This window comes from Salvelinus fontinalis, chromosome 32 (genome assembly GCF_029448725.1).
Source record: "Salvelinus fontinalis isolate EN_2023a chromosome 32, ASM2944872v1, whole genome shotgun sequence".
Classification (NCBI taxonomy): Eukaryota; Metazoa; Chordata; class Actinopteri; order Salmoniformes; family Salmonidae; genus Salvelinus; species Salvelinus fontinalis.
Window position 1 is genome coordinate 14,118,116 of NC_074696.1, and position 12,710 is coordinate 14,130,825.

Genomic DNA, 12,710 nt, shown 5'->3' on the forward strand with positions numbered 1-12,710 from the left:
ACAGATACCAACGAGACAAGTGGTCCAATATTGACTTTGGCCCCACCACGCGAGGCAGTGAGTGATATAGACCCGACGAAGAGTTAAGGCCTGCTGACATCATAATAGGAACCCATGCATCTGCTGCTGTGACCACCATTTCACACGGATCTGAATGCATTGGCACACCCTCTCGAATGTCAGAGTTGAGCACTATGAACTGCATGGAGGTCAGATTTAGACCACCCCCCCTGTGGTTAAACTGTGAGAGAAGTGTGTGAGCAACACTGATCTGGGATTAACTCTACTCAGCTGTGCTCGACACCACATTACTAGTGCTATTCAGACAGAGATGGACACGGTTTGAAGATATCGGTGAGAGTAATGTTACCAAATAAATGGTATGAGACCGAGCCCATCACTTCAGGTGTTAGAGGACCATGCGTTCTCTAGTTATCAAATCTTAAAGTAGTACAGTGATTAAGAATAAAATGGGAAATTGAAGTACCCTCCAAAATACCTGTTCCAACTCAAAGACATGCAAATATAAGAGCTCTGTGCTATTAATAAACAGAATAAAGCACCCTTGGCTGTGACACATTCTATCCTTTGTGTGCCATGTATTGTCTTCTCCTTGTGCAGGTTCCTAAACCACGTCCATTCTAATACAAACACACAGTCACACAAACTTAAGTGTTACGGTGTCACAACAATATTTTCATCATTTTGTTTATTTATTTTGGTTGTTGGATCTGTTGTGTGGGTTTGTAGCGAGAGGAGGTGAAGACGGGAGGTGTGAGTGAGAGAGAGTATAGTTCCAGCGGATGTCAATCTGGCTAGGGGTCAGGGGTGAAAGGTCAGGCTGGTCTCACTGGAGATGTTCTTCCTGGAGGGCGATGGGCGTGGCCTCTGGCTGTTTCTCCACGACAACAGACGGGTCAGAGGTTGCTGTAGAGGTCAACACGTCGCCAAAGTCACCCTGAGACGCCGCCGGGCTCATCTTGACCTGCAGGAGGAGGAAGACGTACAGGTGTTGAATGAGTGAATTGATGAAGGAACCAATAAATGTATGAATGAATGTATAAATGAACTGACCGGATGAATGATTTACTTTATATTGTCTGTTTTGTTCTGATAAAGTTCTCCCCAAATATTGAAAGATACATATTTTATGGCTCCTCCAAAATGTACTGAGAAATTCTTCATCACTTCTCTCATCCATTACCTTTAAAGTCTCTACTTTCTCCTCAAACGACTTGAAGGTGGGTGTGTTCCTGTGAAGACAGTGACACCTGATGTGAGTAGAGAGGTACGAGGAGGAGTGATATCGCCCAGAGACAGGTGTGCAGTGTCTGAGACGGTACCCTATTCCCCTATATAGTCCATTACTTTTGATCAGGGCCCATAGTAGTGCACTACGTAGGAAATAGGCTGCGTCCAAAATGACTCCCTAACAGACACCACACTCTTACATGAACACCACACCTAGAGGACTCTTGAGAAAGCAGAGATGAGAGGTCGGAGGTCAGGGACATTGACACACAAAGGACACACATGTATCATCATTGTGTTCATAGGAAACGTTAACTAACCAGCCTGGATGGGCTGTCGGGTTAACAACTAGTGATTCTAGAGTGGCTACATTCCATCCTCTTCTATTCACAGATCACATAGACGACTGTCCAGAGGGTAAAACAGTACAAATACAAGGACAAGGAAATAACCATACGTTTTTATGGCAGCAAAGCACCTCAATCCCTATAGACTAGAGGGGTGTTGGCAGTGCCACCGTGACCTAAAGGTACAACTCAGCAGTTTCCATAAAACACCTTCACAGTTCTACCATCCTGAACTTATGCCAGTTTTTCAAGTCCGCAATGCTACAAAACGTTGTTGCAAAAGGTGCCACAGAGGAGTAGAGGGTTCCAGAACACCGCGGTTTGGGTGTGTGTGTGTGTGTGTGTGTGTGTGTGTGTGTGTGTGTGTGTGTGTGTGTGTGTGTGTGTGTGTTCCCTTACCTCATTACAGGCATACTAGCAGAATGCTGTAGAGAGCGTATGCTATCCGACAGCATCAGAGAAGAGAGAGAGAGATTAGCGAAGAATGAGAATGCACCGCTGTTAGTGTGGAGAGGTACAGACACACATCCATACATCCTTTATTCCATGTGTCTATTATCCCAGTGATCAATCTATTATTGATGAGTGACTGTAAAGAGCATGTTGAGGTGACAGACATGACAACGTGGATCAGTTACCATAGCCCTGAATGGAAATGTAGGCTTACATAGACAACCATTCAATCACTTGAATGAATCCTCACACAAACTCAAAAATCACCCCAGCACAGTTACCCCATGCAGGAGAGAGTGCGAGAGAGAGAGAGAATAGTCATAAACACTACAGAGAGTAGGCAGTGGATTAATACACTCCACAAGACTGCCTGGAGAGTAATGATCTCAGCAGCATCCAAAATGACGTTGTATGAATTGACTGACTAACGGCACTAGCGGGGACAGTCTTACCCAAAGGAATTGGAAATAGACTGCAATCTGTAAAGGCCAAGAATTGTATTAAAGACATGTACAAACAATGAAGATAAGATAGATTAGTATGTGTTTTCTCCCTGCACTCTATGCTTTATAGAAATCAGTAGCAAACTTCAGGGAGAAGCTTAGCTGACATTTATCAAACCATCTTGCTGCAAATTCACCATTATTTGGATACGGGCTCCATGTTCATACAGTACATTCTGAAAGTATTCAGACCTCTTGACTTCTTCCACATTTTCTTACGCTACAGCCTTATTCTAAAATGGATTAAATAGTTTTCTCCCCCCCACATCAATCTACACACAATACCCCATAATAGAAAACTGAAATCGTACATTTATATAAGTATTCAGACCCTTTACTCAGTAATTTGTTGAAGTACCTTTGGAAGCGATTACAGCCTTGAGTCTTCTTGGGTATGATGCTACAAGCTTGGCACACCTGTATTTGGGGAGTTTCTCCCATTCTTCTCTGCAGATCCTCTCAAGCTCTGTCAGGTTGGATGGGGAGTGCACAGCTATTTTCAGGTCTCTCCAGAGATGTTCGATCGGGTTCAAGTCCGAGCTCTGGCTGGGCCACTCAAGGACATTCAGAGACATGTCCCGAAGCCACTCCTGCGTTGTCTTGGCTGTGTGCTTAGGGTTGTTGTCCTGTTGGAAGGTGAACCTTCGCCCCCAGTCTGAGGTCCTGAGTGCTCTGGAGCAGGTTTTCATCAAGGATCTCTCTGTACTTTGCTCGGTTCATCTTTCCCTTGACCCTGACTAGACTCCCAGTCCCTGCGGCTGAAAAACATCCCCACAGCATGATGCTGCCACCACAATGCTTCACCGTAGGAATGGTGCCAGGTTTCCTCTAGAAGTAACGCAATTCAGGCCAAAGAGGTCAATCTTGGTTTCATCAGACCAGAGAATCTTGTTTCTCATGGTCTGAGAGTCCTTTAGTTGCCTTTTGGCAAACTCCAAGCGGGCTGTCATGTACTTTTTACTGAGGAGTAGCTTCCATCTGGCTACTCTACCATAAAGGCCTGATTGGTGGAGTGCTGCAGAGATGGTTGTCCTTCTGGAAGGTTCTACCATCTCCACAGAGCAACTCTGGAGCTCTGACAGAGTGACCATCAGGTTCTTGATCACCTCCCTGACGAAGGCTCTTCTCCCCCGATTGCTCAGTTTGGCTGGGCGTCCAGCTCTAGTAGGAGTCTTGGTTGCTTCCATTTAAGGATGATGGAGGCAACTGTGTTCTTGGGGACCTTCAATGCTGCAGAAATGTTTTGGTCCCCTTCCCCAGATCTGTGCCTCGACACAATCCTGTCTCAAGAGTTCTAAGGCCAATTCCTTCAACCTCATGGCTTAGTTTTTGCTCTGACATGCACTGTCAACTGTGGGACCTTATATAGACAGGTGTGTGCCTTTCCAAATCATGTCCAATCAATTGAATTTACCACAGGTGGACTCCAATCAAGTTGTAGAAACATTTCAAGGATGATCAATGGAAACAGGATGCACCTGAGCTCAATTTCGAGTCTCATAGCAAAGGGTCTGAATACTTATTTTTTTCAAACATTTATAAAAATTGGTATTTAATCCATTTTAGAATAAGGCTGAAACCTATCAAAATGTGTAAAAATTGAAGAGGTCTGAATACTTTCCAAATGCACTGTAAATCAGCAGTACTAGCTAGTATTATTAGTTCAGGAATGTTAGTAGGAGAAATATCACATTTTATTCCAATGTGTCTCATTGGTGCTAATGACCAAGGGATGGGCCAGGCTGGGGTAGAGATGGCTGGGGTAGAGGTTAGAGGTGGCTGGGGTAGAGATGGCTGGGGTAGAGGTTAGAGGTGGCTGGGGTAGAGGTGGCTGGGGTAGAGGTGGCTGGGGTAGAGGTTAGAGGAGGCTGGGGTAGAGGTGGCTGGGGTAGAGGTGGCTGGGGTAGAGGTGGCTGGGGTAGAGGTGGCTGGGGTAGAGATGGCTGGGGTAGAGGTGGCTGGGGTAGAGGTGGCTGGGGTAGAGGTGGCTGGGGTAGAGGTGGCTGGGGTAGAGGTGGCTGGGGTAGAGGTTTGAGGTGGCTGGGGTAGAGGGTACAGGGTACAGGTGGCTGCGGTAGAGGTGACTGGGGTAGAGGTGGCTTGGGTAGTACTTAAAGGTGACTGTGGTAGAGGGTAGAGAGTACAGGTGACTGGGGTAGAGGGTAGAGATGGCTGGGGTAGAGGTGGCTGGGGTAGAGGTGGCTGGGGTAGAGGTGGCTGGGGTAGAGGTGGCTGGGGTAGAGATGGCTGGGGTAGAGATGGCTGGGGTAGAGATGGCTGGGGTAGAGATGGCTGGGGTAGAGGTGGCTGGGTAGAGAGTAGAGGTGGCTGGGTAAAGGGTAGAGGTGGCTGGGTAAAGGGTAGAGGTGGCTTGGTAAAGGGTAGAGGTGGCTGGGTAGTGGTGGCTTGGTAGAGATGGCTGGGGTAGAGGGTAGAGGTGGCTGGGTAAAGGGTAGAGGTGGCTTGGTAAAGGGTAGAGGTGGCTTGGTAAAGGGTAGAGGTGGCTTGGTAGAGATGGCTGGGGTAGAGGGTAGAGGTGGGTGGGTAAAGATGGCTGGGTAGTGGGTAGAGGGTAGAGGTGGCTGGGGTAGAGGTGGCTGGGGTAGAGGGTAGAGGTTGTTGGGGTAGAAGGTAGAGGTGTCTGGGTAGTGTGTAGAGGTGTCTGGATAGAGATGGCTGGGTAGAGGGTAGAGGTTGCTGGGTAGAAGGTAGAGGTGGCTGGGTAGAGAGAGAGAGAGAGAGAGAGAGAGAGAGAGAGAGAGAGAGAGAGAGAGAGAGAGAGAGAGAGAGAGAGAGAGAGAGAGAGAGAGAGAGAGAGAGAGAGAGAGCAGGAGAGAGAAAACAGGTAGAGGTGACTGGGGTTGAGGGTAAAGGTGACTGGGGTAGAGGGTAAAGGTGACTGGGGTAGAGGGTAAAGGTGACTGGGGTAGAGGGTAAAGGTGACTGGGGTAGAGGGTAAAGGTGACTGGGGTAGAGGTGACTGGGGTAGAGGTGACTGGGGTAGAGGGTAAAGGTGACTGGGGTAGAGGGTAAAGGTGACTGGGGTAGAGGGTAAAGGTGACTGGGGTAGAGGGTAAAGGTGACTGGGGTAGAGGGTAAAGGTGACTGGGGTAGAGTTGACTGGGGTAGAGGGTAAAGGTGACTGGGGTAAAGGTGACTGGGGTAGAGGGTAAAGGTGACTGGGGTAGAGGGTAAAGGTGTCTGGGGTAGAGGGTAAAGGTGACTGGGGTAGAGGGTAAAGGTGACTGGGGTAGAGGGTACAGGTGACTGGGGTAGAGGGTACAGGTGACTGGGGTAGAGGGTACAGGTGACTGGGGTAGAGGGTAAAGGTGACTGGGGTAGAGGGTAAAGGTGACTGGGGTAGAGGGTAAAGGTGACTGGGGTAGAGGGTAGAGGTGACTGGGGTAGACGGTAGAGGTGAGTGGGGTAGAGGGTAAAGGTGACTGGGATAGAGGGTAAAGGTGACTGGGGTAGGGTACAGGACTTCTCTCTGGGGTATAAAAGAGCCTGTCTTTGGCGTGCATCTGAAATGGAACCCTATTCACTATATAGTACACTACTATTGACCAGGCCCCTATATAGTGCACTATTTTTTTACCATAACCCCATTGGGTACTGGTCAAAAGTAGTGCACTATAAAAGGAATAGGGTGCCATGTAATATGTGTGCCTCACCTGACGTCCTCAAACTTCCTGCTGATAGCTGAGCCCATGTTGTTGAAGGCTGCTGTGGCCTTCTGACCGGCCACAGACAGGCCCTCTGACGTCTTCTTATAGCTGTATGAGTGAGAGCAGGAGAGAGAGTGAGAGCAGGAGAGAGAGAGCGAGAGAGAGAAGGAGAGAGAGAGAGCAGGAGAGAGAGAGAGAGAGAGCGAGCGAGAGCAGGAGAGAGAAGGAGAGAGAGAGAGAGAGAGCGAGCGAGAGCAGGAGAGAGCGAGAGTGAGAAAGAGGGAGAGCAGGAGAGAGAGAGAGAGAGAGAGAGAGAGAGAGAGAGAGAAGGAGAGAGCAGGAGAGCGAGAGAGCAGGAGAGCGAGAGAGCAGGAGAGCGAGAGAGAGAGCAGGAGAGCGAGAGAGAGAGCAGGAGAGCGAGAGAGAGAGCAGGAGAGCGAGAGAGAGAGCAGGAGAGCGAGAGAGAGAGCAGGAGAGCGAGAGAGAGAGCAGGAGAGCGAGAGAGAGAGCAGGAGAGCGAGAGAGAGAGCAGGAGAGAGAATGAGAGCAGAGTGAGAGCAGGAGAGAGAGAAGGAGAGAGCGAGAGAGAGAAGGAGAGAGCGAGAGAGAGAGAGAAAGAGAGAGAGAGAGAGCAGGAGAGCGAGAGAGCAGGAGAGCGAGAGAGCAGGAGAGCGAGAGAGAGAGCAGGAGAGCGAGAGAGAGAGCAGGAGAGCGAGAGAGCAGGAGAGAGAGAGAGAGCAGGAGAGCGAGAGAGAGAGAGCAGGAGAGCGAGAGAGAGCAGGAGAGCGAGAGAGAGAGAGCAGGAGAGCGAGAGAGAGAGAGCAGGAGAGCGAGAGAGAGAGCAGGAGAGCGAGAGAGAGCAGGAGAGCGAGAGAGAGCAGGAGAGAGAGAGAGAGAGAGAGCAGGAGAGAGAGAGAGAGAGCAGGAGAGAGAGAGAGAGAGCAGGAGAGAGAGAGAGCAGGAGAGAGAGAGAGAGCAGGAGAGAGAGAGAGAGCAGGAGAGAGAGAGAGCAGGAGAGCGAGAGAGAGCAGGAGAGCGAGAGAGAGAGCGAGAGAGAGCAGGAGAGCGAGAGAGAGAGCGAGAGAGAGAGCAGGAGAGAGAGAGAGCAGGAGAGAGAGAGAGCAGGAGAGCGAGAGCAGGAGAGTGAGAGCAGGAGAGCGAGAGCAGGAGAGAGAGAGAGAGAGCGAGAGAGCAGGAGAGCGAGAGAGAGAGCAGGAGAGCGAGAGAGAGAGCAGGAGAGCGAGAGAGAGAGCAGGAGAGCGAGAGAGAGAGCAGGAGAGAGAGAGAGAGCAGGAGAGCGAGAGAGAGAGCAGGAGAGCGAGAGAGAGAGAGCAGGAGAGCGAGAGAGAGAGCAGGAGAGAGAGAGAGCGAGAGAGCAGGAGAGAGAGAGCGAGAGAAGAAAGTGTATGTACACATTAATTCCCTGACTAGTCAGCATGTAAGAACCGACTCTGCAGAACAGTGTGTGTGTGTGTGTGTGTGTGTGTGTGTGTTTGTACAGCCACGTACGCTGTAGAGGTGGTGACCTCTTGCCAGCTCTTGCTGAGGTTCTGTTTGAGCTCGTTGAGAGGAGTGATGCCCAGCTTCCTCTTGATGTCTGCCAACTGGTTCTCCTTAGTTGCCAGCACCTGAGACAGAGTCAAGATCTCATCCTCCACCTTCGAGAGATATGGAGAAAGACAGGGAGACCTGATGAGACGTGGTGGGAGAAAAGACTAAAGAAACTCTTTAGGTCTAAGGAAAGGTTACCCTGAGCAGCTCCTCTCGTAGCTCCTCCTGCTCCTCCTCTGTCAGGGTGGGGATGGAAGGGGACACGGTCACTGACGTCACTGCATCCTCCCCTATTTCTGGGATAGAGTCTGGTCTCACAGCACCTGGAGAGAGAGAGGGAGGGGGAGAGAGAATAGAAGAGAGAGAGAAAAGGAGGGGGAGAGAGAGGAGAGAAAGAAAGGAGAGAGAGAGAGAGAGGAGAGAAAGAGAGAGGAGAGAGAGTGAAGGGAGAGAGAGGGCAGAGAGAGAGCGAGAAAGAGGGAGAGGAGAGAGAGAGGGGGGAGGAGAGAGAGAGAGAGGGGGGGAGAGATAAAGAGAAAGAAAGAGTTAAGAGAGACATCCTCACACTCAAAGGGTTTCCTGTCCTCACATGGCAACATCAGCTGTCAACCTGAGTAGTATCTCTTCTTCTGAAGAGGAGGAAGATGATGAAGACATAAAGAAAAGATGGTCCACAGGGGGTGGATGATGGGAGTTGGAGGACCAGCTAGATTAAGACATAGCCTCTGAAGATGGACACTAGCCCAGGGGGACGCACACATATACCCAAATCTACTTGGATGTCTGACACTGAGCTTTGAGCAGCCAGTCAGGGCTGTACGCTGTAGGAAAGACAACACATGAATAACCTTTCTGGACAGAGCCATTTTGAGGAAGTAGGAGAGAAACAGAGGTAGTTCAAAACAGAGCTGTCAATCAACAAGACACACTGCCAAGTGGAATAACAACGCAAATAACTATGTAAATACTAGGTAACTAATATACTCTACTGTCAATATCACATTCTGTTGATTTTTTTATTATTTTATTTCACCTTTATTTAACTAGTCAAGTCAGTTAAGAACAAATTCTTATTTACAATGACGACCTACCCCGGCCAAACCCTGCCTTAACCCAGACGACACTGGGACAATTGTGCTCCGCCTTATGGGACTCCCGATCATGGCCGATTGTGATACAACCCGGGATCGAACCAGGGTCTGTAGTGACGCCTTAGACCGCTGCGCCAATCGGGAGCCACTGTCCCTAACTTCCTCTGATTGGCAAAATCTCGTGTTGGCCTGTGCAGTGTGAATCATGGATGTGATACACTACATGACCAAAAATATGTGGACACCTGCTCCTCGAAATCATTCAATAAAAAAAAATATATATATTATTATTTATTTAACTAGGCAAGTCAGTAAGAACAAATTGTTATTTACAATGACGGCCTAGGAACAGTGTGTTAACTGCCTTGTTCAGGGGCAGAACGACAGATCTTTACCTTGTCAGCTCGCGGATTCGATCCAGCAACCTTTCGGTTACTGACCCTACGCTCTAACCACTAGGCTACCTGCCGCATTAATATGGAGTTGGTCCCCCCCTTTGCTGCTATAACAGCCTCCACTCTTCTGGGATTGCTTTCCACTAGATGTTGGAACATTGCTGCAGGGACTTGCTTCCATTCAGCCACAAGAGCATTAGTGAGGTCGGGCACTGATGTTGGGTGTTAAGGCCTGGCTCGCCGTCGGCATTCCAATTCATCCCAAAGGTGTTCGATGGGGTTGAGGTCAGGACTCTGTGCAGGTCAGTCAAGTTCTTCCACACCGATCACTGACAAACCATTTCTGTATGTGCCTTGCTTTAGGCACGGGGACATTGTCATGCTGAAACAGGAAAGGGCGTTCCCAGAACTGTTGCCACAAAGTTGGAAGCACAAAATCGTCTAGAATGTAATTGTATGCTGTAGCGTTAAGATTTCCCTTCACTAGAACTAAGGGGTTTAGCCCGAACCATGAAAAACAGCCCCAGACCATTATTCCTCCTCCACAAAACTTTTGTTGGCACTATGCATTCAGGCAGATAGGAGTTCTCCTGGCATCCACCAAACCCAGATTCGTCCTTCGGGACTACCAGATGGTGAAGACCACATGCTAACCATGTGTATGTGACAAATAAAATTTGATTTGATTTTGATTTGAAGAGTGATTCATCACTCCAGAGAACGCGTTTCCACTGCTCCAGAGTTCAATGGCGGTGAGCTTTACACCAGTCCAGCCAACGCTTGGCATTGCGCTTGATGATCTTAGGCTTGTGTGCGGCTGCTCGGCCATGGAAACCCATTTCATGAAGCTCCCAACGAACAGTTATTGTGCTGATGTTGATTCCAGAGACAGTTTGGAACTCTGTAGTGAGTGTTGCAGAAGACGGATGATTCAGCTTCAGCGGTCCCGTTCTGTGAGCTTGTGTGGCCTACCACTTCTCGGCTGAGCCGTTGATGCTCCTAGATGTTTCCACTTCACAATAACAGCACGTACAGTTGACCGGGGCAGCTCTAGCAGGGCAGAAATTTGACAAACTGACTTGTTGGAAAGGTGTCATTCTATGACGGTGCCACGTTGAAAGTCACTGAGCTCTTCAGTAAGGCCATTCTACTGCCAATGTTTGTCTATGGAGATTGCATGGTTGTGTGCTCAAATTTATACAACTGTCAGCAACGGGTTTGGCTGAAATAACTGAATCCACTAATTTGAAGTGGTGTCCACATACTTTTGTATATATAGTGTATTAGGACCTCCGATCCTATAGTTGATTAGGGTTAACTGTTGTTATGGTTACAGTAGTTTCCTATAATTGATTAGGATTATATATAAAACTGTTGCTATGGTTACAGAAGTTCACATACAGAATCACAGCTGGCTTGGGTCTGTGGTTGGTACCTGTTTGGATGATGGTTGATTGTCCCAGTACCTTATGGTTTCGATTGCCATTCATGAAAGCATGAAGAAATGTGGTTGGAGCTACTTGATACAAAACCAGGGATGAATCTGACTTAAAAGAGATGGAATTACCTTATTTTCCTTAGTGTGGTCGACCACAATATCACCTCCTTGCCTCCCCCTACATTCCTACAGCCAGACACTAGCATCTCCTCCTTACATTCCTAACATACTTCCAGACTTGATAGATAACAAATCATAGACTGTTCTCTCTAGTATCGCATGGCAAGCAGTGCCGGAGCTCCAAGTCTAGGACCAAAAGGCTCCTTAACAGCTTCTAACCCCAAGCCATAAGACTGCCGAAAAAATGTATCAAATACCCCCTGTATATAGCCTCCACATTGACTCTGTACCGGTAGCCCCTGTATATAGCCCCCACATTGACTCTGTACCGGTACCCCCTGCATATAGCCTCCACATTGACTCTGTACCGGTACCCCCTGTATATAGCCTCCACATTGACTCTGTACCGGTACCCCCTGTATATATTCTCCACATTGACTCTGTACCGGTACCTCCTGTATATAGCCTCCACATTGACTCGGTACCGGTACCCCCTGCATATAGCCTCCACATTGACTCTGTACCGGTACCCCCTGTATATAGCCTCCACATTGACTCTGTACCGGTACCCCCTGTATATATTCTCCACATTGACTCTGTACCGGTACCTCCTGTATATAGCCTCCACATTGACTCGGTACCGGTACCCCCTGCATATAGCCTCCACATTGACTCGGTACCGGTACCCCCTGTATATAGCCTCCACATTGACTCGGTACCGGTACCCCCTGTATATAGCCTCCACATTGACTCGGTACCGATACCCCCTGTATATAGCCTCCACATTGACTCGGTACCGGTACCCCCTGTATATAGCCTCCACATTGACTCGGTACCGGTACCCCCTGTATATAGCCTTGTTATTTTATTGTGTTACTTTTTATTTTATACTTTAGTTTATTCAGTAAATATTTTCTTAACTCTATTTCTTGAACTGCATTGTTGGATAAGGGGCTCGTAAGTAAGCATTTCACTGTCAGGTCTACACCTGTTGAATTCAGCGTTTCACTGTAAGGTCTACTACACCTGTTGAATTCAGCGTTTCACTGTCAGGTCTACTACACCTGTTGTAGTCAGCATTTCACTGTAAGGTCTACTACACCTGTTGTATTCAGCGTTTCACTGTCAGGTCTACACCTGTTGTATTCAGCGTATGAGACAAATAACATTTGATTTGACGAGAAGAAAACTAACTACGTAACACCGACAGGTACTGCTGGATAAATGATACTGTCAAATCAAAAAGGATACCCTGAGTGGTAACACTTTATTTGAATGATACCTACATAAGGACTTCATAACCCATACATAACACATTCATAACCCATACATAACACACTCATAACCCATTCATAACCCATACATAACATATTCATAACACATTCATAACACAAATGAAATTATCGTGACAACGGAAGTATCAATTTGCGGTTGTTGACATAAGCATTTATGAAAATTCTTATGTAGGCTACTGTTTACGTATGTATTATATGATGTTGTTATGCAGTTCTTGTGTAGGCCCTATGTAGGCTTCAAAGTGTTACCGGCTGGTGTTTGTTAGCTACTGTCTGGAGGGCTGTACAGGATCAGGACTAAACAGGATGTACTATTCCATCAATCCATCCTTTTTGACTTGAACAGTTAGTTCCAGGGTAAGGGACAGGAAGTAAGACGAACAACAGAGTGAAGAGTGACTTTCTCACTAATAGGCTACAGAACAGACTGGCTGGTCTCAAGAACAAGTGTTAACAAGTAGAAGCATGCTCATCAATGTCGCTCACAATAGCATCAATCTAACAGAAATGTACCCAGTTTGGAAAATCCCATTTCCATGAGAGAGAAAACTGTGTAGATCTATGCTTAATCAAATGAGATCAAATGCTCAAGATATTT

At 47.9% G+C, this 12,710-nt stretch overlaps 1 protein-coding gene across 5 annotated transcripts in view; it reads right to left on the reverse strand.

Annotated features, from left to right (window-relative positions):
* Window positions 1–668: 668 nt before the first annotated feature.
* LOC129830793 (tumor protein D52-like) overlaps window positions 669–12,710 on the reverse strand; it is a 29,845-nt gene continuing 17,803 nt past the window's right edge. The window contains exons 2-8 of one of the 5 annotated variants that reach the window (XM_055893521.1): window positions 7,972–8,096; window positions 7,732–7,880; window positions 6,229–6,330; window positions 2,504–2,530; window positions 1,998–2,039; window positions 1,205–1,253; window positions 669–985 (exon numbers count right to left, since the gene is read on the reverse strand). In XM_055893521.1, coding sequence (XP_055749496.1) covers window positions 848–985; window positions 1,205–1,253; window positions 1,998–2,039; window positions 2,504–2,530; window positions 6,229–6,330; window positions 7,732–7,880; window positions 7,972–8,096 — 632 coding nt within the window. In that variant the 3' untranslated portion in view covers window positions 669–847. Of the gene's footprint in view, window positions 986–1,204; window positions 1,254–1,997; window positions 2,040–2,503; window positions 2,531–6,224; window positions 6,331–7,731; window positions 7,881–7,971; window positions 8,097–12,710 lie in introns of those variants that run through there. The other 4 variants (XM_055893523.1, XM_055893524.1, XM_055893525.1 and 1 more) reach the window with 4 other exon arrangements.